This window comes from Bubalus kerabau, chromosome X, assembly GCF_029407905.1.
Source record: "Bubalus kerabau isolate K-KA32 ecotype Philippines breed swamp buffalo chromosome X, PCC_UOA_SB_1v2, whole genome shotgun sequence".
NCBI lineage: Eukaryota > Metazoa > Chordata > Mammalia > Artiodactyla > Bovidae > Bubalus > Bubalus kerabau.
The window spans coordinates 116,689,803-116,713,116 of NC_073647.1; the positions used below are offsets into that span (position 1 = coordinate 116,689,803).

At 41.5% G+C, this 23,314-nt stretch overlaps 1 protein-coding gene across 1 annotated transcript in view; it reads right to left on the reverse strand.

The window, feature by feature from the left end:
* The window catches only part of MAOA (monoamine oxidase A), a 76,815-nt gene that overhangs the window by 19,612 nt on the left and 33,889 nt on the right, over window positions 1-23,314 (reverse strand). The window contains exons 4-6 of the mRNA XM_055563005.1: window positions 8,684-8,788; window positions 7,418-7,509; window positions 3,908-4,049 (exon numbers count right to left, since the gene is read on the reverse strand). Of these exons, the coding sequence (XP_055418980.1) occupies window positions 3,908-4,049; window positions 7,418-7,509; window positions 8,684-8,788 (339 nt within the window). The remainder of the gene's footprint in view (window positions 1-3,907; window positions 4,050-7,417; window positions 7,510-8,683; window positions 8,789-23,314) is intronic.

Sequence of the window (23,314 nt, forward strand, 5' to 3'; positions counted from 1 at the left end):
CCATTTTCTTTCACTAAGGGAGAGTCTTGAAATAAAGACTCACAGAGTTTGGAAAACCCGGGAATTAAAATTCTGGCTTTACTACTGGCTTGTTGTGTATCCAACCAGGGAGCCAGATGAGTTACATTCATTAGTAATGGCTGTGGTATCAGTTCAGTTCAGTCGCTCAGTTGTGTCTGACTCTTTGCAACTCCATGGACTGCAGCACATCAGGCCTCCCTGTCCATCACCAACTCCCGGAGTTTACTCAAATTCATGTCCATCGAGTCAGTGATGCCATCCAACCATCTCATCCTCTATCGTTCCCTTCTCCTCCTGCCTTCAATCTTTCCCAGCACAAAGGTTTTTCAAATGAATCAGTTCTTCGCATCAGGTGGCCAAAGTATTGGAGTTTCAGCTTCAGCATCAGTCCTTCTAATGAATATTCAGGACTGATTTCCTTTAGGATTGACTGGTTTGATCTCGTTGCACTCCCTGGGACTCTCAAAAGTCTTCTCCAACACCACAGTTCAAAAGCATCAATTCACTGGGGCATCAGAGTCTTGCTGATCTTAATCTGCTTCTTGTTGGTTCAATATTTCTTATGAAGAAGAGCTTGAAGTATAGAGCTTGAATTATTTAAAATACTAAGTCATTCTATGTTTCCATTTTATTAATGGGATGTTGCAATCAGTTGTAAACTAATAAACTTATATAGTGATTTGCACAAAGACTCCATGAACAAAAACTGCACAGTTAAGTACAAAAAGTATCTAATTTGGAGACTTAAATGTCTTCCATAGTCATAGTAATGGCCTTTACATAAAAGACTAATAGGAATTCTACATATATTAATTCTTTGATAAAATCTAGACTCAAATCAGTGTACTCTCCATTATACACTTAGCTGAATCAGTCCTATTAGGTTGGTAATAGATTTTTTTTATATACCCAAATTTAATTTAAAAGTAAACTCTAGTTATTAAGCTCTATTAAAAAGAAATCCAGAAGCACATTTTTCCTGCACAAATCAGTTACAAAGTTCAAAAGTGTTTCTTATGCTTTAAGACTCAGTTTTTAACTTTGTAAACCACATCTGAAAGACTTGGCACTTCTGCATTATTGTGTTTCATTTCTTTTTCTTTTTTTCTATTTTGATTAAGAGGATAGTAGAAAAAGATTTTCTGGCATTTTTATTCACTTGGTTAATTTGTATAAGCTTCTGATTGCCAGTTGCTCAGATAACAAGTGACAAGGCAGAATTCTGGAAAGCATTAAAGTTCCTTAAACCTAAGGCTAAATCTTGAACATATTATTGAATTCTTTCCTATGCTGATAGCTGGCAGATTGACAGCTGCACATTTGGCATGCTTTGATTTTTGGTTCTGGGGGTATTTTGGGACTTTATTTTTCATTGCAGATTTATTTGGCAATGTACAGTAAAATTTGTAAACTTGCTTCAAGTTTATGAATAAAGAACCACTTTAAAAAAAAAAAGCATCGATTCATTGGTGCTCAGCTTTCTTTATAGTCCAACTCTCACATCCATACATGACTACTGGAAAAACCATAGCCTTGACTAGATGGACCTTTGTTGGAAAGTAATATCTCTGCTTTTTAATATGCTGTCTAGGTTGGTCATAACTTTTCTTCCAAGGAGCAAGCGTCTTTCAATTTCATGACTGCAGTCACCATTCGCAGTGATTTTAGAGCCCCAAAAGATAAAGTCTGCCACTGTTTCCACTGTTTCCCCATCTATTTGCCATGAAGTGATGGGACTGGATGCCATGATCTTACTTTTCTGAATGTTGAGCTTTAAGCCAATTTTTTCACTCTCCTCTTTCACTTTCATTAAGAGCTCTTTACTTCTTCACTTTCTGCCATAAGGGTGGTGTCATCTGCATATCTGAGGTGATTGATATTTCTCCTGGCAATCTTGACTCCAGCTTGTGCTTCAGCTAGACCAGCATTTCTCATGATGTACTCTGCATATAAGTTCAATAAGCAAGATAACAATATACAACCTTGACATACTCCTTTCCTGATTTGTAACCAGTCTGTTGTTCCATGTCCAGTTCTAACTGTTGCTTCCTGACCTGCATACAGATTTCTCAAGAGGCAGGTCAGGTGGTCTGGTATTCCCATCTCTTTCAGAATTTTCCAGAGTTTGTTGTGATCCACACAGTCAAAGGCTTTGGCATAGTTAATAAAGCAGAAGTAGATGTTTTTCCGCAACTCTCTTGCTTTTTCGGTGATCCAATGGATACTGGCAGTTTGATCTCTGGCTCCTCTGACTTTTCTAAATCCATATTGAACATCTGAAAGTTCACTGTTCATGTACTGTTGAAGCCTGGCTTGGAGAATTTTGAGCATTACTTTACTAGCATGTGAGATGAGTGCAATTGTGCGGTAGTTTGAGCATTCTTTGGCATTGCCTTTCTTTGGGATTGGAATGAAAACAGACCTTTTCCAGTCCTGTGGCCACTACTGAGTTTTCCAAATTTGCTGGCATATTGAGTGCAACACCTTCACAGCATCATCATTTAGGATTTGAAATAGCTCAACTGGAATTCCATCACCTCCACTAGCTTTGTTTGTAGTGATGCTTCCTAAGGCCCACTCGACTTCACACTCCAGGGTGTCTGGCTCTAGGTGAGTGATCATACCATCATGATTATCTGGGTCGTTAAGATCTTTTTCTGTATAGTTCTTGTGTGTATTCTTGCCACCTCTTCTTAATATCTTTTACTTCTGTTAGGTCCATACCATTTCTGTCCTTTATTGTACCCATCTTTTAATGAGATGTTCCCTTGGTAACTCTAATTTTCTTGAAGAGATTTCTAGTCTTTCCCATTCTATTATTTTCCTCTATTTCTTTGCATTGATCTCCGAGGTCGGCTTTCTTATCTCTCCTTGCTATTCTTTGGAACTCTGCATTCAAATGGGTATATCTTTTCTTTTCTCCTTTGCCTTTTGCTTCTCTTCTTTTCACAGCTATTTGTAAGGCCTCCTCAGACAACCATTTTGCCTTTTTGCATTTCTTTTTCTTGGGGATGGGCTTGATCCATGCTTCCTGTATTATGTCACAAACCTCCATCCGTAGTTCTTCAGGCACTCTGTCTATCAGATCTAATCCCTTGAATCTATTTGTCACTTCCACTGTAAAATCATAAGGGATTTGATTTAGGGTGTGTTATGGAAGCAGGGCAAATGCTGCTGCTGCTAAGTTGCTTCAGTCATGTCCGACTCTGTGCGACCCCATAGACCGCAGCCCACCAGGCTCCTCTGTCCATGGGATTCCCCAGGCAAGAACACTGGAGTGGGTTGCCATTTCCTTCTCCAATATGTGAAAGTGAAGTTGCTCAGTCGTGTCTGACTTATAGCGACCCCATGGACTGCAGCCTACCAGGCTCCTCCATCCATGGGATTTTCTAAGGCAAGAGTACTGGAGTGGCTTGCCATTGCCTTCTCCGAGGGCAAATGCTAGTAGGCAGCAAAATTTATCCCCAAAATGTCGAATTTACTATTGAAAGAGTAACCAGAAATCACTTGTATTAGAAGAATAGTCAGTTCCATTCTATAACAGGTAACATAAAATAATAACTCTGAGACACAGAATGGGACCAAAAGTCTCATGCCTGGAACAGAGATGACTTTAATGACAATTTAGTGAGCTCCTCCTACATATTCTAATTTCACCTTCTTCCAAAAGGAAGGAACTGAATTCCTCAAACCAAATTCAAAATGAGACATTCTTTAGTTGTGAACTTACTTTTGGAAATGAGAAAATTTTGTTTTCAGGAAACTTTTTTTTTGAAATTGTTTCAAATTCACTCATGTTTCAAAATATAGAAGCAATTATTAAGATACTGCACTGGCTGAGGACAAAATCAACATGAAGTTCAGTGTGAGAATGGACACTTCATACCTGGCCACCATTGGTAATGGAGAATATCCGAGTTGTGCCTCCACATTGTTTCACGTACCACAAGAACCACAGGGCAGACACCTCATGGGGTTCAGAGGTCACATTGATATTCACAAAGAGAGATGCAAACTGCCGAGCAGTCCTGGTCATAGAACAAGAGTCAGGAGTAAATACATACATGCTTCACATGACATTATCTTTAAAAACATAATTTAGTATAGTTAGAAACCATTTCTATGCCTTTAAAAAATACTCATGGACTCAATCTCTGACAGAATGCAGATTTTTAACTCTCGGGGAAAATAATTTTTTCCTGACTTGTTGGAAATTATGGGTTAGCTCCAAACATGCTAATCCCAGTGCAGTCTAAAAGGTTAATATGCTTGTCAGGTTCATTGACGATACTGTTTTCACTTATTTGAACAAACTTCCTCTCCTCAACACCTCCACTGCCCCCACCCTGGTCCAGGCTACCACTGACCCTCACCTGGGTTAAAACAGTGATGGCTGCTCCTGGGTATCCCTACCTAGTCATATGACTACATCCCCTCATGTTCCTTCTCTACATTACAGCCAATTAAGTCTTTCCACAGTCCAAAACTAAAACAAACAAACAAAAAATAAACACTCTGCTTGGTGGTGGTGGTTTAGTCACTAAGTCATGCCCAACTCTTGTGACACCATGGACGGTAGCCTGCCAGGCTCCTCTGTTCATGGGATTCTCCAGGCAAGAATACTGGAGTGGGCTGCCATTTCCTTCTCCAACACTTCAATGATGTTAACGGCAAAAGGCAAAAAGTCTTGTATATGGTCAATAATGTGTCTTGCACCATCAGCCTCTCAAGTTCTGCAAACTCCCATTACATCATTTCCTCATGGCATCTTTATGGTCTAGGCATACATACTGTTCACTCATTGTTAAAAGATGTCAATCTCCCCATCTTGGGGGCCTTCATAAGCTGCTCCCTGTTCTCTATACTGGGCATGGGGGTGGGCATTTCCCACACTATACAACCTTCACATCTCCCACCATTATTTGTGGTCGATTACTGGAAAATACCATGCCTCAACCATTCATCCTTCCATCCATCCCATCCACTATGACTTATTCCTGAAAGAAACCATCCCTCCCCCTTTACTATTTTTCTCGATTACTATGGCTCGTTACTGCAACATCACCCCTCCTCACCAACCATATCTCCTGTCTCCTCCATCCACTATGGCTCATTCCTGAAAGATACCATCCATTGCATCACCCACTTTTCCGTCTTATTCCATCACTGTGGCTCACCTGTGAAATACCAACACCCCACACCATCCACTGGTCCTGTTTCCAATTCATTGTGATTTATTCCTGGAATATATATCCTCCCCATACCCTGATCTCCACTCATCCACTGGGCTCATTCGTGGAAGACACATCATTCCCCAACACCATCCATGAGTCCTATATCCCCCATCAACTGACTCATTCCTTTAAGATACTTGGACAAAAACATCCTCCTCACCATCCATCCTTCCTGACAGCTTTCCACCATTAATTGCAGGTCATTATTGGAAGATTCCATCCTGCCACATCATCCACCTTTCTCCATCTACCCCTATCCACGGTGTCTCATTTCAGAAAGATGTCACCATTCATATCATCCATCCTTCCTTTCTCCACCATCCACTGCTGCTCATTCCTTGTTGATACCATCCCCTCATACCATCCTCTTTTCCTCCCATCACTATGGCTCACTCCTAGAAGATACATCCCACCAATCCATCCATCCATACTATCTCCCCCCATCCACTGTAGCTCATTTCTGGAAGATACCATCCCCTCATACCATACTCTTCCTGTCATCCATAAACTGACTTATTCCTGGAAGATACCATCTCCCCACATCATCCACTCTTCCTGTCTCCTCCATCAACTGACTTGTCCTTGGAAGATACCATCTACACATACCATCCCTCTTTCCTCTCTCCCCCCATCCACTGTGATTCATTCCTGAAAAATACCATCATCTCACATAATATATCTTTTATATCCTCCACCAATTGGTGCATTTCTCAAAGATACTATCCCCACAACCACACAACCTCCCCACCTTCCTCCATCCACTGTGGCTTATCCTGGAAGACACCATCCCACCATATCATCCATCCTTCCTGTCTCTACCCATGCACTATGGCTCATTCTTGGCACATACCTGCCTCCCACACCATCCATCTTTCCTGTTTCCCCTGTCAACAGAGGCTCATACCCAGAAGACACCATTCTGCTACACCATCCACTATTTCCTGTCCCCTGCACACAATATGCTTTATTCCTGAACATAGTAACCCCACATACCATCCACTCTTCCTTTCTCTCTCATCAACTGGGTCATTCTTAAAAGACACCATGTTCACGCACCATCTTTCATGTCTCCTTCCATCCCCTGTGGTTAATTCCTAAAAGATACCATCCCCTCACAGCATCCATTTTATTGTCTCCCGCATCTACTGGCTCATTCCTGGAATATACCATCTCCTCACACCATCCCCTCTTCCTAACTTCCCCATCCCGTTACTCATCCTGCAAGATAATCATTTACTCACACTAAACACCCTTCCTGTCTTCCCCCACCCACTATGGCACCTTCAATGAAGATTCTTAATTCCCACAGCATCCACCTTTCCTGTCTCCCCCATCTATTACGGCTCATTCATGGAAGATGCCATTCTCTCATATCATCTATCTTTCCTCTTTCCCTCATCCATTAGGCACATTCCTGGAAGATAGCTTGCCCTCACACCATCCATCCTTCCCTGTCCCTTACCACCCTCTGTGGCTCATTCTTAGTTGATGTAGTTACAACTCCTTTATTTCAACAAGGAATCTCTCCTTCACCCTCAAGAGAGGTCAGGTTCCTCCATTTCAATCTCTCTTAGAATTATGTAACATGTGTATAATTACAGTCTCTCCTGCTAAAAATATATCAACTCCATGAGGTTAAGGGCCACGCATCATAAGTTTACCACCATTCCTCAGTGCTTCTTTGTATGGTGCCTTCACACAGCAGCCCCAAAATGCTGACAGAATGATCTGTAACTCAGTTAATAACACAGATTCTCATTGAAAACATAATTTATAGTTTTCATTAATATAGACTAGCTTCCCTCTAGTTCTTCTATATTTATATGAAATTACTTTAACACCTTTCCAAATTGCTTTTGCAGCTGACCTCTGTATTATCTGAAAACACAATTACTTCTTTTATGGTGAAGCGCACAATTCTTTCATTAAAAAAAAAAAGTTCAACTTCCTTTACCTACTTTTCTTCTTATGCTTTAGATTCACTTTATGTTGAATCCCGCTCTGAGTGTCTCAAGGGCCCTTAAAGTCACTATTAATGGAAAGGTCATTAAGTTTCCCCTTAACTTTTCCTATAACTTATGAAGAAAAACTCTGAAGTTCAAGATAGGATAAGGATGATATGAAGGGAAGATAAAAAATACATTTTAAATAGTCAAGATTACTTTGTCCAGCAGATTTTTTCGATGAGATCTTTCATAGTCATCTTATCCCATTCCACTGCATGTGGGGCCTCCCATGGTGCATCAGCTGGAATCTGCAGAGAAAGGAAGGCCGACATTTAGGTCTGATGGTTACTGCCCACTGGACTGCCAAGAGGCCCTCAGGAGAAACTCTGAAAACTGGTTTCTCTATGTTGGATGTGTGATGTCCATAGAATCCTATGTACATATAGACAGTGGTGTATACATACACTACATATGTACACTACGTACCCAGTGGTGGGTTTGGGATGGATAGCTCTTTGGATTCTATGCCCTAATGCTGTTGCCAAAATAATACCTAAATATATGGCACCCCACTCCAGTACTCTTGCCTAGAAAATCCCATGGATGGAGGAGCCTGGTAGGCTGCAGTCCATGGGGTCGCTAAGAGTCGGACACGACTGAGCGACTTCACTTTCTCTTTTCACTTTCATGCATTGGAGGAAGAAATGGCAACCCATCCAGTGTTCTTGCCTGGAGAATCCCAGGGATGGCAGGGTCTGGTGGGCTGCTGTCTCTGGGGTCACACAGAGTCAGACACGACTGAAGCGACTTAGCAGCATATGCACTAATATAAATTAATATGTAATTATGATGGTCATCATTATAATTATTATTGAAAGGTAATGGAAGAGGGTATGGTAACCCACTCCAGTATTCTTACCTGGAGAATCCCATGGACAGAGGAGTTTGGTGGGCTACCGTCAATAGGGTCACAAAGAGTCAGACATGACTGGAGAGACTTAGCATGCACACATGCGCCCACAACAGCCATTTTAAATTTCCAAATTAAGTTTGAGAGATGGATGTTATAGTTATTGAGTTACTGATACTCAGTGAAAAAACACTTTGAGGAAACAAATCTTCCTCCCCCTTTATTATCTCAGGTGGCATAATATATGGATAAGATTACTCTAAGTAGGATTCCCAATAAAAATATGTCATATAAATACTCAGTGGCATAGAGTTGAAAACACACAGGTACACACATTAGTATCAGAGACATGTGGGTTTGAATCCTGGTTCCCTTGTTGTATGATCTTGGGGAAATTATGTAACCCCTTGGCACTGAATTTCTCCTCGCTAAAGCAGAAATACTACCAATGTGGCAGTTATTGGGTACATTGGAAATGATATACATCAATGTTCCCTGCACTGTGGAAGGATATTAAACATTTGCTATTGATTTCAGTCACAGGTTAAGGGCAAGTTGAACACACACTTTACCTCTTTTCCCATGTTATCCATGGTCCGCCACAGGTTGTTGTAATCCAGATAGGCAATGGGATTCCATACTGGAGGGAAGGCACCCCGAAATGGATAAGTTTTTCCCTAAAAGCAAAGGATAATATGTTAAATTAGGATGACATTCTAAAAATCCCAACCAGTCATCCTCAGAGCCATTTTCAAAGAAACAGGATCCTCTACTGTGTCAAAAAGCAATGATGGACAGCACCTATACAAGACTCAAAATACAGTTAGATTGTCAAGAATTCCCTAGTGTCATTTTAGCTGGTTTTGGCTGATTTTTTTGGGGGGGGGGGCTGCTTGGCTTGTGGGATCTCAGTTCCCTGACCAGGGGTTGAACCTGGGCCCTGTCAATGAAAACCTAGAATCCTAACCACTTAGCCACCATTTACTTCATTTTAGTTGTGTGGCAGGCACTGTGCTACTATGAGGGAAGGGTGAATCCTCAGGAAAAGAGAGCAGGTCTAGATTCTTCCTAAGCCTTTCTTTTTTTTTTTTTTTTTGGTCACACCATACAGCTTATGGGATCTTAGTTCCCTGCCATGGATTTAACCCATGCGCTTTGCATTGGAAGCACCAGGGAATTCCCTTTATTTCCTAATTGAATTCCTTTTTCTTTAAAACATCTTGTAAATCTTCATAAGGTCAAAACACTGTCTATTAATACATTTTGCACACAATTTCAATTTTATTGAATAGAAACATATTCAGTATTTGTAGAAAGCCTACTGTGTGTACTGTGTGCACTGACCAATATTCAGAGCTGGATTTTTAAAAAGGGCTAAAGTAAGACTCCTGACCATCAAGGCAGGGACACAAGACAAAAGAGCATTAGCATTCATGGGCGCACACTCACACACACTCTCCAACTGAGTAAGACTACATGGCAGCCATTAAGTGACAAAGAAGTAATTTTCCTTTCCAGAGTAGAAAATTCAAATAACCTTGGCAGATTATGTGATCTGATTTCTTATCTGAAAATGCTGTGTAGTAGTGCTGCAAGACAACTTTTTAAGACTCCAAATCCTTTATCATCATCACTACCACCATCACCACCATTATTACTAATAGTCATTAAGATCTTTTTCCATGCCTGGCACTGCCCTAGGCTCTTTCTATGCATTGTCTCCTGTAATGCTCACCCCAACCCTCTGGAGGAAAGAACTATTAATATTCCCATTTTACAAATGAGGAAACCGAAGCTTAGTGATATTAGCTAGAAAACAGTAGGACAGAAATTTCCTGCTCCCACAGCCTTTTCTCATAAACAATAAGCTTTCCGGCCTCTTATATGATTGATGGAATGTTGAGATAGTTTTGTCCAAGAGACATCTTAAACTTCCTGACTAAAAGAAAGAGAACTCTGAAATGTGAACCTTATAAATCTCCCACACATCTTTTATGTTTCTAAGGAATAAAAAAGGAGACTAAGAAGCTCAAGGGTAACAGGGTCAACTTTGGAAAATGTGCAAGAATGTTCTGAGAGAAACTGGCAGACACAAAAATAACTCTGCACAGGAGAGAGACGGGGTTAAATAATAGTTCACCAGCAGCCTTCAGAACAGTTGGCTCTTGTTGCAATTCTTCCCTTAATTGAAACTGTAAAAAAATCTATATTTTATACTCAAGTAATAGTCTCATACCAAACTGATATTTGCTTTGAAAAAAACTGTTTAAGAAAATCCTTCAGTTCAGTTCAGTTCAGTTGCTCAGTCATGTCTGACTCTTTGAGACCCCATGAGCTGCAGCATGCCAGGCCTCCCTGTCCAACATCAACTCCCGGAGTTTACCCAAATTCATGTCCATTTGAGTCAGTGATGCTATCCAGCCATCTCATCCTCTGTCGTCCCCTTCTCCTCCTGCCCCCAATCCCTCCCAGCATCTGGGTCTTTTCAAATGAGTCAACTCTTCCCATGAGGTGGCCAAAGTACTGGAGTTTCAGCTTCCGCATCAGTCCTTCCAGTGAACACCCAGGACTGATCTCCTTTAGGATGGACTGGTTGGATCTCCTTGCAGTCCAAGGGACTCTTAAGAGTCTTCTCCAACACCACAGTTCAAAAGCATCAATTCTTTGGCGCTCAGCCTTCTTCACAGTCCAACTCTCACATTCATACATGACCACTGGGAACACCATAGCCTTGACTAGACGGACCTTTGTTGGCAAAGCAATGTCTCTGCTATTTAATATGCTGTCTAGGTTGGTCATAACTTTCCTTCCAAGGAGTAAGTGTCTTTTAATTTCATGGCTGCAATCACCATCTGCAGTGATTTTGGAGCCCCCCAAAATAAAGTCTCTCACTGTTTCCACTGTTTCCCCATCTATTTGCCATAAACTGATGGGACCAGATGCCATGATCTTAGTTTTCTGAATCTTGAACTTAAAGCCAACTTTTTCACTCTCCTCTTTCACTTTCATCAAGAGGCTCTTTAGTTCCTCTTCACTTTCTGCCCTAAGGGTGGTGTCATCTGCATATCTGAGGTTATTGATATTTTTCCCGGCAATCTTGATTCCAGTTTGGGCTTCTTCCAGCCAAGCATTTCTCATGATGTACTCTGCATATAAGTTAAGTAAGCAGGGAGACAATATATAGTACTCCTTTTCCTATTTGGAACCAGTCTGTTGTTCCATGTCCAGTTCTAACTGTTGCTTCCTGACCTGTATACAGATTTCTCAAGAGGCAGGTCAGGTGTTCTGGTATTCCCATCTCTTTCAGAATTTTCCACAGTTTCTTGTGATCCACACAGTCAAAGGCTTTGGCATAGTCAATAAAGCAGAAATAGATGTTTTTCTAGAACTCTCTTGCATTTTCGAAGATGCAGCAGATGTTGGCAATTTGATCTCTGGTTCCTCTGCCTTTTCTAAATCCAGCTTAAACATCTGGAAGTTCATGGTTCACGTATTGCTGAAGTCTGGCTTGGAGGATTTTTAGCATTACATTACTAGCATGTGAGATGAATGCAATTGTGTGGCAGATTGAGCATTCTTTGGCATTTCCTTTCTTTGGGATTGGAATGAAAACTGACCTTTTCCAGTCCTGTGGCCACTGCTGAGTTTTCCATATTTCCTGGCATATTGAGTGCAGCACTTTCACAGCATCATCTTTTAGGATTTGAAATAGTTCAACTGGAATTCCATCACCTCCACTAGCTTTGTTTGTAGTGATGCTTCCTAAGGCCCACTTGACTTCACATTCCAGGATGTCTAGCTCTAGGTTAGTGATCACACCATCGTGATTATCTGGGTCATGTAGCTCTTTTTTGTACAGTTCTTCTGTGTATTCTTGCCACCTCTTCTTAATATCTTGTGCTTATGTTAGGTCCATACCACTTCTGTCCTTTATTGAGCCCATCTTTGCATGAAATGTTCCCTTGGTATCTCTAATTTTCTTGAAGAGATCTCTAGTCTCTCCCATTCTATTGTTTTCCTCTATTTCTTTGCATTGATCGCCGATGAAGGCTTTCTTATCTCTTCTTGCTATTCTTTGGAACTCTGCATTCAAATGGGTATATCTTTCCTTTTCTCCTTTGCTTTTCGCTTCTCTTCTTTTCACAGCTATTTGTAAGGCCTCCCCAGACAGCCATTTTGTTTTTTTGCATTTCTTTTTCCTGGGGATGGTTTTGATCCCTGTCTCCTGGACAGTGTCACGAACCTCCATCCATAGTTCTTCAGTCACTCTGTCTATCAGATCTAGTCCCTTAAATCTATTTCTCACTTCCACTGCATAATCATAAGGGATTTGATTTAGGTCATACTTGAATGGTCTAGTGGTTTTCCCTACTTTCTTCAATTTAAGTCTGAATTTGGAAATAAAGAGTTCATGATCTGAGCCACAGTCAGCTCCTGGTCTTGTTTTTGTTGACTGTATAGAGTTTCTCCATCTTTGGCTGCAAAGGATATAATCAATCTGATTTTGGTGTTGACCATCTGGTGATGTCCATGTGTAGAGTATTCTCTTGTGTTGTTGGAAGAGGGTGTTTGCTATGACCAGTGCATTCTCTTGGCAAAACTCTATTAGCCTTTGCCTTGCTTCATTCTGTACTCCAAGGCCAAATTTGCCTGTTACTCCAGGTGTTTCCTAACTTCCTACTTTTGCATTCCAGTCCCCTATAATGAAAAGCACATCTTTTTTGGGTGTTAGTTCTAAAAGGTCTTGTAGGTCTTCATAGAACCATTCAACTTCAGCTTCTTCAGCATTACTGGTCAGGGCATAGACTTGGATTACCGTGATATTGAATGATTTGCCTTGGAAACAAACAGAGATCATTTTGTCGTTTTTTAGATTGCATCCAAGTACTGCGTTTTGGACTCTTTTGTTGACCATGATGGCTACTCCATTTCTTCTAAGGGATTCCTGCCCACAGTAGTAGATAAAATGGTCATCTGAGTTAAATTCACCCATTCCAGTCCATTTTAGTTCGCTGATTCCATTTGCCTTGATTCATGGACCTAACATTCCAGATTCCTATGCAATATTGCTCTTTACAGCATGCGAGCTTGCTTCTATCACCAGTCACATCCACAATCGGGTGTTGTTTTTGCTTTGGCTCCATCCTTTCATTCTTTCTTAAGTAATTTCTCCACTGATCTCCTGTATCATATTGGGCACCTACCAACCTGGGGAGTTCATCTTTCAGTGTCCTATCTTTTTGCCTTTTCATACCGTTCATGGGGTTCTTAAGGCAAGAATACTGAAGTGGTTTGCCATTCCCTTCTCCAGTGAACCACATTCTGTCAGACCTCTCCACCATGACCCCTCTGTCTTGGGTGGCCCCACATGGCATGGCCTAGTTGCATTGAAAATCCTTAAATATGCTTAATCATCGGGGGACATTAAATATGATAAATAAATATGATAAGTATGATACCAACCAGAATAGGATTTTACCCAAGGTCCTAAAGACCCTGTGGTGTGAGCTTTGAACAACAAAGAGAGGTGGCAGGAGAGGTGAAACATTCAGCTAGTGAGAAGTGTCTAGCCTGGCCATCTTTTTTAGAAATGGGAATCATGGAATATTTTAAAAGGAGATCATAGAGGCCTGCCATGATGTTAATTTTTATCGTGTTGCCAGAGGCACTAAGTTGATAAAAGGTGTTCATGAGTTTCTCTCTTAGCAGTGTTTGGCTTCTTTGTTCTTATTTCACAGAAAATCTCAGTGTGCTAAAGATATGCATGTATGTGGAAACAGTCACATACCTCTTCCTTTCTCACCAGTCCCTGAAGGCTTATTTCCTCCATGGCCTGCTTCTAAACTAGACAATTCAAGACTACTTTCTGCCTGGGTAAATCCCTAAAATAGGGCGGTGGGAAGGCCTGGAGATGGCTCTTAGCTGGGTGAAAATTGTTTGGGAATGCACCTTCACATTATCTTAAATGTGATTCTATGCATGTGTGCATGCTAAGTCACTTCAGTCATGTCTGACTCTATGCGACCCCAAGAATACTGGAGTGGGATGCCGTATCCTCCTCCAAGGGATCTTCCCAACCCAGGGATTGAATTCCCATCTCTTACATCTCCTGCATTGGCAGGTGATTCTATAGTTTTCTCCCCAAAGTGTCAGCTGTTTCTCAATCCTAAACCACTTCTCAGCAAGAAATGCCTTTATAACCTAAGAATGTGAGGCAGGATCTCCTAGAATACGACATTTTCCAAAGAGCATGGCTAAAGCAAAAATTAAAAAAAAATCTTGGGTAAAAGTAAAGTTAAATTTGTGCCTATACTCTGAAACCTTTCTACCCTTTCTAAGTGGCTTGTAATCTCTGTGCCTTTGACACAGCCAGAGTTGTTGATGTCAAGTAGAACGCAATGTCCCTGGAATTGTGCCCCAAATACTTAAGTCTCCTTGAGAAACCACATCTTCACTCTACCAATGTTCATAATAAAGGGAGACTGTTGCCAGGAGAGGATAGTTTGTTGTTGCTTTTTTTTTTTTTTTTAAAGTTTTTGGATGCTTGCCCAATTAAGGCAAGGGGAAGGCGTTCTTAACACTTCAATGTTACTGAGCAAGCTATTTAATGCTATTAAATTTTTACTATGAAATATGCTATATATGATAAAAAATTGATAGTTTAAAGAGAAATAATAGAAATGAACAACCACATGCACCCCATCCAATTTGAGAAGCGTGATATCACCAGAAATGTAGACATACACCGTGTTCCTCCCCAATCACATCCAGTCTCCTCTGCACAAGAGGGAGCCACTGTAGTGAATTTTGTGTCTAACTTTCCTTTTCTTCCATCTCCCTCATATACATACCTGCATGATACATTGTTTGGTTTTGTCTATTTTTGAGCTTTAGATAGACAGACTAAGACACACATGAATGTCCATTCTGGAGCAGTGAAAATGAATAAACCATGAACAACACAAATCAACATGGATTTAACTTTAAAATATATCAGTGAGGGAATTTCCAGGTGATCCATTGGTTAGGACTTGGAGCTCTCAGTGCCAGGGCCCCGATTCGATCCCTAGCTGGGGAACTAAGATCCCACAAGTCATTGCAGCATGGCCATAAACAATTAAAAAAATATGCTGGTGAAAGAAGAAAGTCAAAGAATACATAGAGTTTGAGTCCATTTACATAAAGCTCAAAAATAAGAAAGGAGGACAGTTGATGCCTCCCACATCATTCTTTATTGTTGAAAGAAAAGTGAAAATGAAAGTTGCTCAGTAGTGTCCGACTATTCACAACTGCATGGACTACACAGTCCGTGGAATTCTCTAGGCTAGAATACTGGAATGGGTAGCCTTTCCCTTTTCCAGGGGATCTTCCCAACTCAGGGATTGAACCCAGTTCTCCCACACTGCAAGCCGATTCTTTACCAGCTGAGCCACAAGGGAAGCCCAAGAATACTGGAGTGAGTAGCCTATCCCTTCTCCAGGGGATCTTCCCGACCCAGGAATCAAACCAGGGTCTCCTGCATTGCAGGCGGATTCTTTACCAACTGAGCTATCAGGGAAGCCCACCAGCTTTATTGTTGGTCCTGTAAAATAAGCCAGAAAGTAGCATTTACCAATTGGCATGGTGGTGAGTTTCAGCTCTGTACTTTTAATATGTAATTGAACAGAAGGTAATCAGTGTTATTAAAGAGTATCATAGGCCACTGAGGGAAGCTGACAAATATTTTTCTTTAATCATCTTGAAAATAAGCAGATATGTTCTGGATTGATTTAGGAACATGTCTGTGCAAGCCATATGAATTCCCTGGCACCTTTCTAGTCTCACTGTTTTGCGACTGGCCTGTATGAGAAATCTTTTAGTGGTTTAATTTTCTGTAGTTCATAATGCTTTAAATAAAGAAATTATCTAAAAAGAGACCCATTAAATAGGATCGTGTTGTATTTTAAGTTTAAAAAATCATTTTTTACCTCTTTCAATATGCAGGTAGCCAAACTCTTTTCAAACATTATACATAGTGCTACTTTACCTAGAAAAAGCCATCATAATTTATAAGGAAACATCTATCCTATCTTTTTTCCCCCTTTTTTTGGCCATGCCACAAGGTTTATGGGATCTTAATTCCCCAGGGACCAGGGATGAACCCAGGCCTTCCCCAGTGAAAGTGTGGAATCCTATCCACCAGACTGCCAGGGAATTTCCATATCTTATCTTAATGTATTGGTTCTGCCAAGTGGCCATCTGGTTCGTAAGACCCTCTCTTCTCTGATCTACTGACTCTCCCAGGGTCCAATCCTCAGCCTTCCTTGGCCCACCCATTTCCCTGGGGAACTCATTCATCATCTGGATTTGTTGTTATTTTATTTGCACAGCATTATGGCTTGCAATTTTCATGCCTCTGCTCCCTCTACCTCTTATACAACTTCAAGGGCTAGCAGCACATTCTTAAGTTCATGACCTCATTTTCATCTTATGCTCAGCCCCCTCTCTCAGGATTTGTACAGCTGACACAATGGGCACTTGAGTTGTGCAATCTCATCCCTTGAAAAAGAGAATCATTAAACTCAGATATAAATGATACCATAACATTAAGAATAAAAGGTTTAAAATGCATAGTTATGCCATCTTTCCCAAGGGACTCTAGGTATATACAAACATTACAAATAAAGCAATTAATATAGAAATAATACGAGTTCTTCTGGAGGTTCTTGGGTAAGTAAAGATAACTGACAGGGCATTGAAAAAAATATTTTTCCTCTTTCACAAATGCTATTAACTCAAGAGAACTAGGTAGTTAGAAAAAAGATGAAAATATTACAATGTGAAGGTAAGTGGCTGTTTTTCTTTCACAGTTCTACTAAGATATCAGTCACATACTCTACAATCCATCCATTCGAAGTGCACAATTCAATGCTTTTTAGTATATTCAAAGTTGTGAAACCATCACCAGAGCTAATTTTAGAACACTTTCATCAGCCCAAGAAGAAACCCTTATTCATTAAAAGTCACTCTCAATTTTCTCCCACTCCATTTTGAAGAACTGTCAAAGTATTTCACAAAGCAGCTGCTGCCAACTTACATTCCCACCAGCAATATATGAAAATTCCAATATCTCCATATCCTTGCCAACACTTGTTATTGTCTGTCTCTCTGATTATAGTCACCCTGGTGGATGCAACGTGGTATCTCATTGTGGTTTGGACTTACATTTCCTTAATGACTAATGATAGCCAAAATCAAATCTGTCTTGGTGAGTGGAAGGTCATATTGTTGAGACCATACATTGTCTCCATCCTTGATGCCATGGATGCCATTTTGTATGTGGGCTCACTGAGCAAGTGGTAGAGGGAAGAGATGATATAATGGCTTTGTACTCTGTCAACTTGTTCAGGCCGAACTGGATTTCTGAGTTTTCTTTCCTGTGTATTTCTGGTTAGGATAGGTCACAAGAAAGATTCTTATGGGAAATCTAAAGAGTAAAAGTGAAGCAGCCACTCCTTTTGGGGGTCACACACATTGCTGCTGATTTTCATGGCATGAGGGCCTGCAACTCTTCCACCCTTCTGGGATCGTCCTTCAGCTTCTCCAACTCTTAGGCCAGGTATATGTATTTAGCTCCATGATGAAGAATCCTAGCTTCTGCAAGACACCCGCAGTGTCAAGATCAGAGGCAACAAAGGCTAATCTGGACTCCAGCTCACACTTGTGGGTTCCAGCTTGTTCTTGCTTTTCCCCATCATACGTCTATCTTCCCTTCCTGACTGCCTGCCCTTCAAACTCCAGCATCAGATGCAAAGACTTATTTCCCCACAGTTGCTGCTGCTGCTGCTAAGTCGCTTCAGTCGTGTCCGACTCTGTGCAACCACATAGACGGAAGCCCACCAGGCTCCCCGGCCCCTGGGATTCTCCAGGCAAGAACACTGGAGTGGGTTGCCATTTCCTTCTCCAATGCATGAAAGTGAAAAGTGAAAAGGAAGTCGCTCAGTTGTGTCCGACTCTTCGCAACCACATGGACTACAGCCCACCAGGCTCCTCCATCCATGGGATTTTCCAGGCAAGAGTACTGGAGTGGGGTGCCATTGCCTTCTCCATCCCCACAGTTAGGTAAGGCCAAGTCCCTATAATAAATCCTTTAGTCATTTTGCTTATCTCACTGAACCTTGACTGATGAGGCTGATATCCTAAGGATTGATCATCTTATACCTGATTATTGAAGCTTACTCTGCAACAGATGTTCAATGGTCAACATCCACCATGGGACATAAGGGCAACCCCAGTCAATGAGGAACACGGACAAATTCTCTCAGCTTCTCTGTTCTTTTTTTTTTTTTTTTTTTTTTTAGCTTCTCTGCTCTTGGTGGGGCAATTCTTTGGCATAGTCCACACAATTTCTCAGGTAAAACTAAGGGGAACTGAGCCTCAGTTGCCCACAGCTGTAACAACTCATTAACCCTTTATTGGCATTTATTTCCTTCCCTTTTATAACCCAACCTACGCTTCAGGTTCTATCTATGGAGGCTGGTAAAGTGCTATATTGAGATCTTTTGTATATTTTGAGTGATACACACTCCAGTAGAAAGTGTAAAGGGGAAATGTGTCTTATACCAAAGGCTACATAAGTTGATTATTAGTGTTTGGTGTGTCTAGTACTTGAGTGGGATAGCTGAGACATTAAGAGGACAGGTAGACAGACCCTTCTGAGAATGTTTTCTTTGGGGACCTCAAGTTTTTAGAGAAAGGTGCTCTTCACTGTTAACAGATTTGATCTAGAAAGATCAGTATCACTATCTCTAGTCTGACTCCTGGGGCTTTGGTCCCTGTTGAGGAGTGCTTCTCAACCAGGATTGACTAGGCTCCCCAGGTTATATGTGGCAATGTCTGGAGACAGTTTTAATTGTCATAATTGGTTGGGGGTTGCTGCTTGATAGCCTACAATGCACAGGACAGCCCCATTACAACAGAGTTATCCAGTTCCAAAAGTCAGTAGTGCCCTGGTTGATAAACCCTGCTGTAGAGTAATATACATGTGAATGAATATCATAAACTTTTCCGGAATCCAACTCTTTCCATTTGCAGGATTCCTGGATTTATAGCAGAAGTTGCTCAGAATAACTCAGGGTACAGATTACAGGGATCCTGCCATCAGGCCTATTAATCAAGGGTGTGTGGGCAGGCAATCTATATTTTGAACAAATCCCACAGGTCATTATAATATTCACTAAAACTTAGATCTTATCACATTATACTGTTTGTGTAAAATTCTTCTTATTCATTTAGCCATGCATGCATGCGTGCTAAGTTGCTTCAACTGTGACCAACTCTTTGCAACCCTATGGACTGTAGCCCACCAGACTCCTCTATCCATGGGATTCTCCAGGCAAGAATAGTGGAGTGGGTTGCCATGCTGTCCTCCAGGGGATCTTCCCGACCCAGGGATCGAACCCAGGTCTTCTGCATTGCAGGCGGATTCTTTACCATCTGAGCCACCAGGGAAGTCCCATAATGCTCTTACACACTTAATAGTATAGTGTAAATATAACTCTTATATATGTAATGAGAAACAAAGTTGTGTGGCTCATTTTATTGTGATATTTTTGCCTCACTGCAGTGGTTCTAGAACTGAAGCTATAGTATCTCTGAAGTATGCCTGTGGTGTGTGTGTGTGTGTGTGTGTGTGTGTGTCTAATTTGTTTAAACCCAGCTGGTACCTGGTAGTGGCAGAACCAGAGTTCATGTCTCCATGCTTTCAGTTCAGACTCCCCTGGCCCCCAACTCTGTGTCTCAGTCTCCATGTCAGAAAGATTGGACCTGCAAAGCCACTGAGCTGGATCCCCCACTGAGAACCTATTAGGATGTACTTCCACACCTGGAGGTTGTAGGCATGAGTGAATACTGATCTGAGAGGGACATGGTCCCAAAGATCTCACCTAGCTGCCTGGAGCAGAAACCACTTTAGCTTCCTCTGAATGCACTAGAGCACTTTGTTCATTTGTTCAAAGCCCTTTGCCATTTCTTACAATGTTAAACTGAGTTAAGTACATGTCTTACCATCTGGACTAGTCTCAACACACCTGAGAAGAAGGATTATGCCTCATTTCCTACATTGCCTTGTATTACAAATACCAAGGGTCTAAGAAATGCTTGTTAAATGAAGGAATATGAGGAAGACTAGAAATCTTGCTTTTTTATATCCCATCTCCTATCACACTTAGTTCCCCTAGTCCCCAGAAAGGATCCACTCTCTTTTTATACAAATGACCCCCTCTTTTCCCAACTCAGACAAGAGCTTCAAATGAACGCCAATTTGGCACTGATTTTTCCTTATCAATTCACAGGCATAGCTTTTTAAAAATAACCATAATCAATATTACCATTGGTAGTAATTACCAAAACTAGTAAATTACCATCCAAGTTACTAGAATTCACTATGTGTAAGGTGCTAAAGAGAAGAGAAAGATGAAAGACTCACTTTCTTAGGGAACCTAAATCTCTAAACACATTTATGTTAACATTTCTCACTCTGATCTTTCTGGATGCTATATGAAAATGAGTTCCATGGCCATAAATCTGGAGAATGCTGACTTATAGTTAAACAGCTTAAAAAAAAAAAAACTGCTAGCCCTCATAATACTTCTAATTTCCTAATGGATATCTTGGCTCTCAAAGACAGGCTTAGAATATGGGACATTTCCAAAATTTATCCAACCAACAAACTCCCTCTTTTGCAAAGCATTTTTGGAAATAAAATTGCTTGGAAAATATTCCCTTAGGCATGCTTTCTTCATATGTTGGCTGTCACTGGTAGGGGCCTGAGAGAACACAGGAAAACACAAACTAGAAAGAAAACCCAAAATAAACAGAATATTTATTTTCCAAATGCTACAAATGGGAATAAATTCTTATGCATACCTCTGCTGGACAAAAGGCACATAGTTCCACAACACTGAGTCAAACAGGAGAAGTTAGATGAAGTTGTTAGGGGAACCACTGACTGAAACCTCCTGCCCTGGTCAGGCCTGACACATTCAGGAGGCATCGGTCCTGGTAAGGAATGAGAAACTAAGAAGCTACCAACAACTGGAAGAATTGGGAAAGGTCAAAAGGAAGGAAGAGACTCCAGTGCATATGTCCTACCAACCTCCCAGAATCCTCCTCACTGGAATCCATCTTGGCTGAGCAATGTGTGTGCCACCAGGAAGGACCTTGAGCCAGAATGATTGGCCAGGGACAACCCAGAAACTAATCCCATCACCATAAAACCCAAGATTTCGAGCCATGTGGCAGAGAGGTTCTCCTGGATTCCCTGCCATTCTCTGCCTGGGCGCCCCTTCCCAATAGTCTCTCTCTTTGTCAGCATGTGTGTCCTCGGGCAATTCATTTCCAAGTGTGAGACAGGAGCCCATTCTCGGGCCCTGGAAGTGGTCCTCCTTCCTGCAACAAATTCACTTGTACATCTAGCTAAAACTGCAAGGGCTCTGTGTTGAGTCTCAGGTCTGGGTCTCTGCTCCCCTGGGAACAGGGCAGTACAGACAAAAAGTACAGCAGAGCAGGTTGAGAGGGTCAAGGGCAAAGCAGAACTTCTTGCCAGATAGGCTGTTAACTGAGAGCTTTCACTTTGTGTATCCCAGTGACCAGGCAGAGGCAGCCCTGTCCCTGTACTGGGTGGAGTTTCGTCTGTGATGGCTCCTGCCCTCAGGCTGGTAGAGATGTGATGAGGGCTTGCAGTGGGAGGGAGGGTGGACCAGAAACCATCAGATTCCTAGCACAATCTCTCCAACATCTGGACATCAGAAAAGTATTTTTAAAAATTCTACCAACTGGGGGAAAGTCACAGATATTCAGGACTTCTCGGGTGGGTGCCCAGACAATTATGTGGACTAGTGAGTGACTGCACCCACGGCTTGGAGAAGGAAATGGCAACCCACTCCAGTACTCTTGCCTGGAGAATCCCAGGGACAGAGGAGCCTGGTAGGCTGCCGTCTATGGGGTCCCAGAGTTGGACACGACTGAAGGGACTTAGCAACAGCAGCACCCACGGCTATACCCCAGGGTCTACTTTATCATCTTCTGCTGATCAGGAAGTGTGAGCTGATGGTGATTTCCTACCATGTCTCTAAAGCCTGATGTTTTTTTCAAAGCCGTTTATCTGCTGGATATGGCTGTGGAAACTAGGCCACTGGGTACTTTGGCAAACACACAAAATTAAATCTCAGCCTGAGGTTCACTGTGTATCATCTGAGTCTGACAAATTACATGAGAGCTATGGGAATGAAAGCAAATGTACTAATAGTTTGGTAATTGTTCTCTTAGTTTGAAAAACCTGACATAAGCAAAGTCTTTGAAATGAAGAGGACTCAGCTCAACAGCTTTTGCGAGCAAAGTATTCATTACATTTAACAATAATTAACACTCAAATTTTCTGCGATCCCACCTAGAATTTTCTTCTTCCAGTTGCACCAAATCCAATCACAAGGCAAAAAATACAATAAAGTACTATGAAAACAATACTGGACCATTCAAATATAAAGTATCAACATTACTTTCATTATTTGGTTTTTTTCAGTTCCAAGTTCTGTGTTTACTAAGAGTAATTATCAACTAGGCTTTCACATCTGCCTATCTGTCTGTCTGTCTCTCTCATTCACTTCTTGTAGGACCTGGAACCAAATACTTACATTCCTATAACTGAACAAGACGCTATGGGGCCTTCCTGAGACGGGCCTTCCCCCATATCCTCTGCTTTAGCTCCTCTCTGAAGTACCTAGATAATAGTACTTGATGAACATTTCCTGAGTTGTTTTACAGATGCTATAAACTTCCCCCTTTCTTAGAGTGGGAAATGGCAACCCGCTACAGTATTCTTGCCTGGAAAATTCCATGGACAGAGGAGTCTGGCAGGCTACAGTCCATGGGGTTGGAAAGAATCAGACACAATTTAGTGACACACCCTCTCCAACAATGGAAGATGTTAACTACTTGAGCACCAGAAGCATATAGCCCCAGGCCTTCTGTAGCCTAAGGACTAATAATGTTAACCCCTGTGACACCACCTTGCTACTTCGCCATCAGCCAGAGAACTGTGCACAAACTGGTCACAGACCCTGTGACTCCCCCTCCCTCACCTGGCTTTTAAAAGTGCTTTGCCAAAACCCTTCAGGGAGCTCAGGGCTTTTTAGGGCATGAGCCCACCCAGTTCATTACATGGC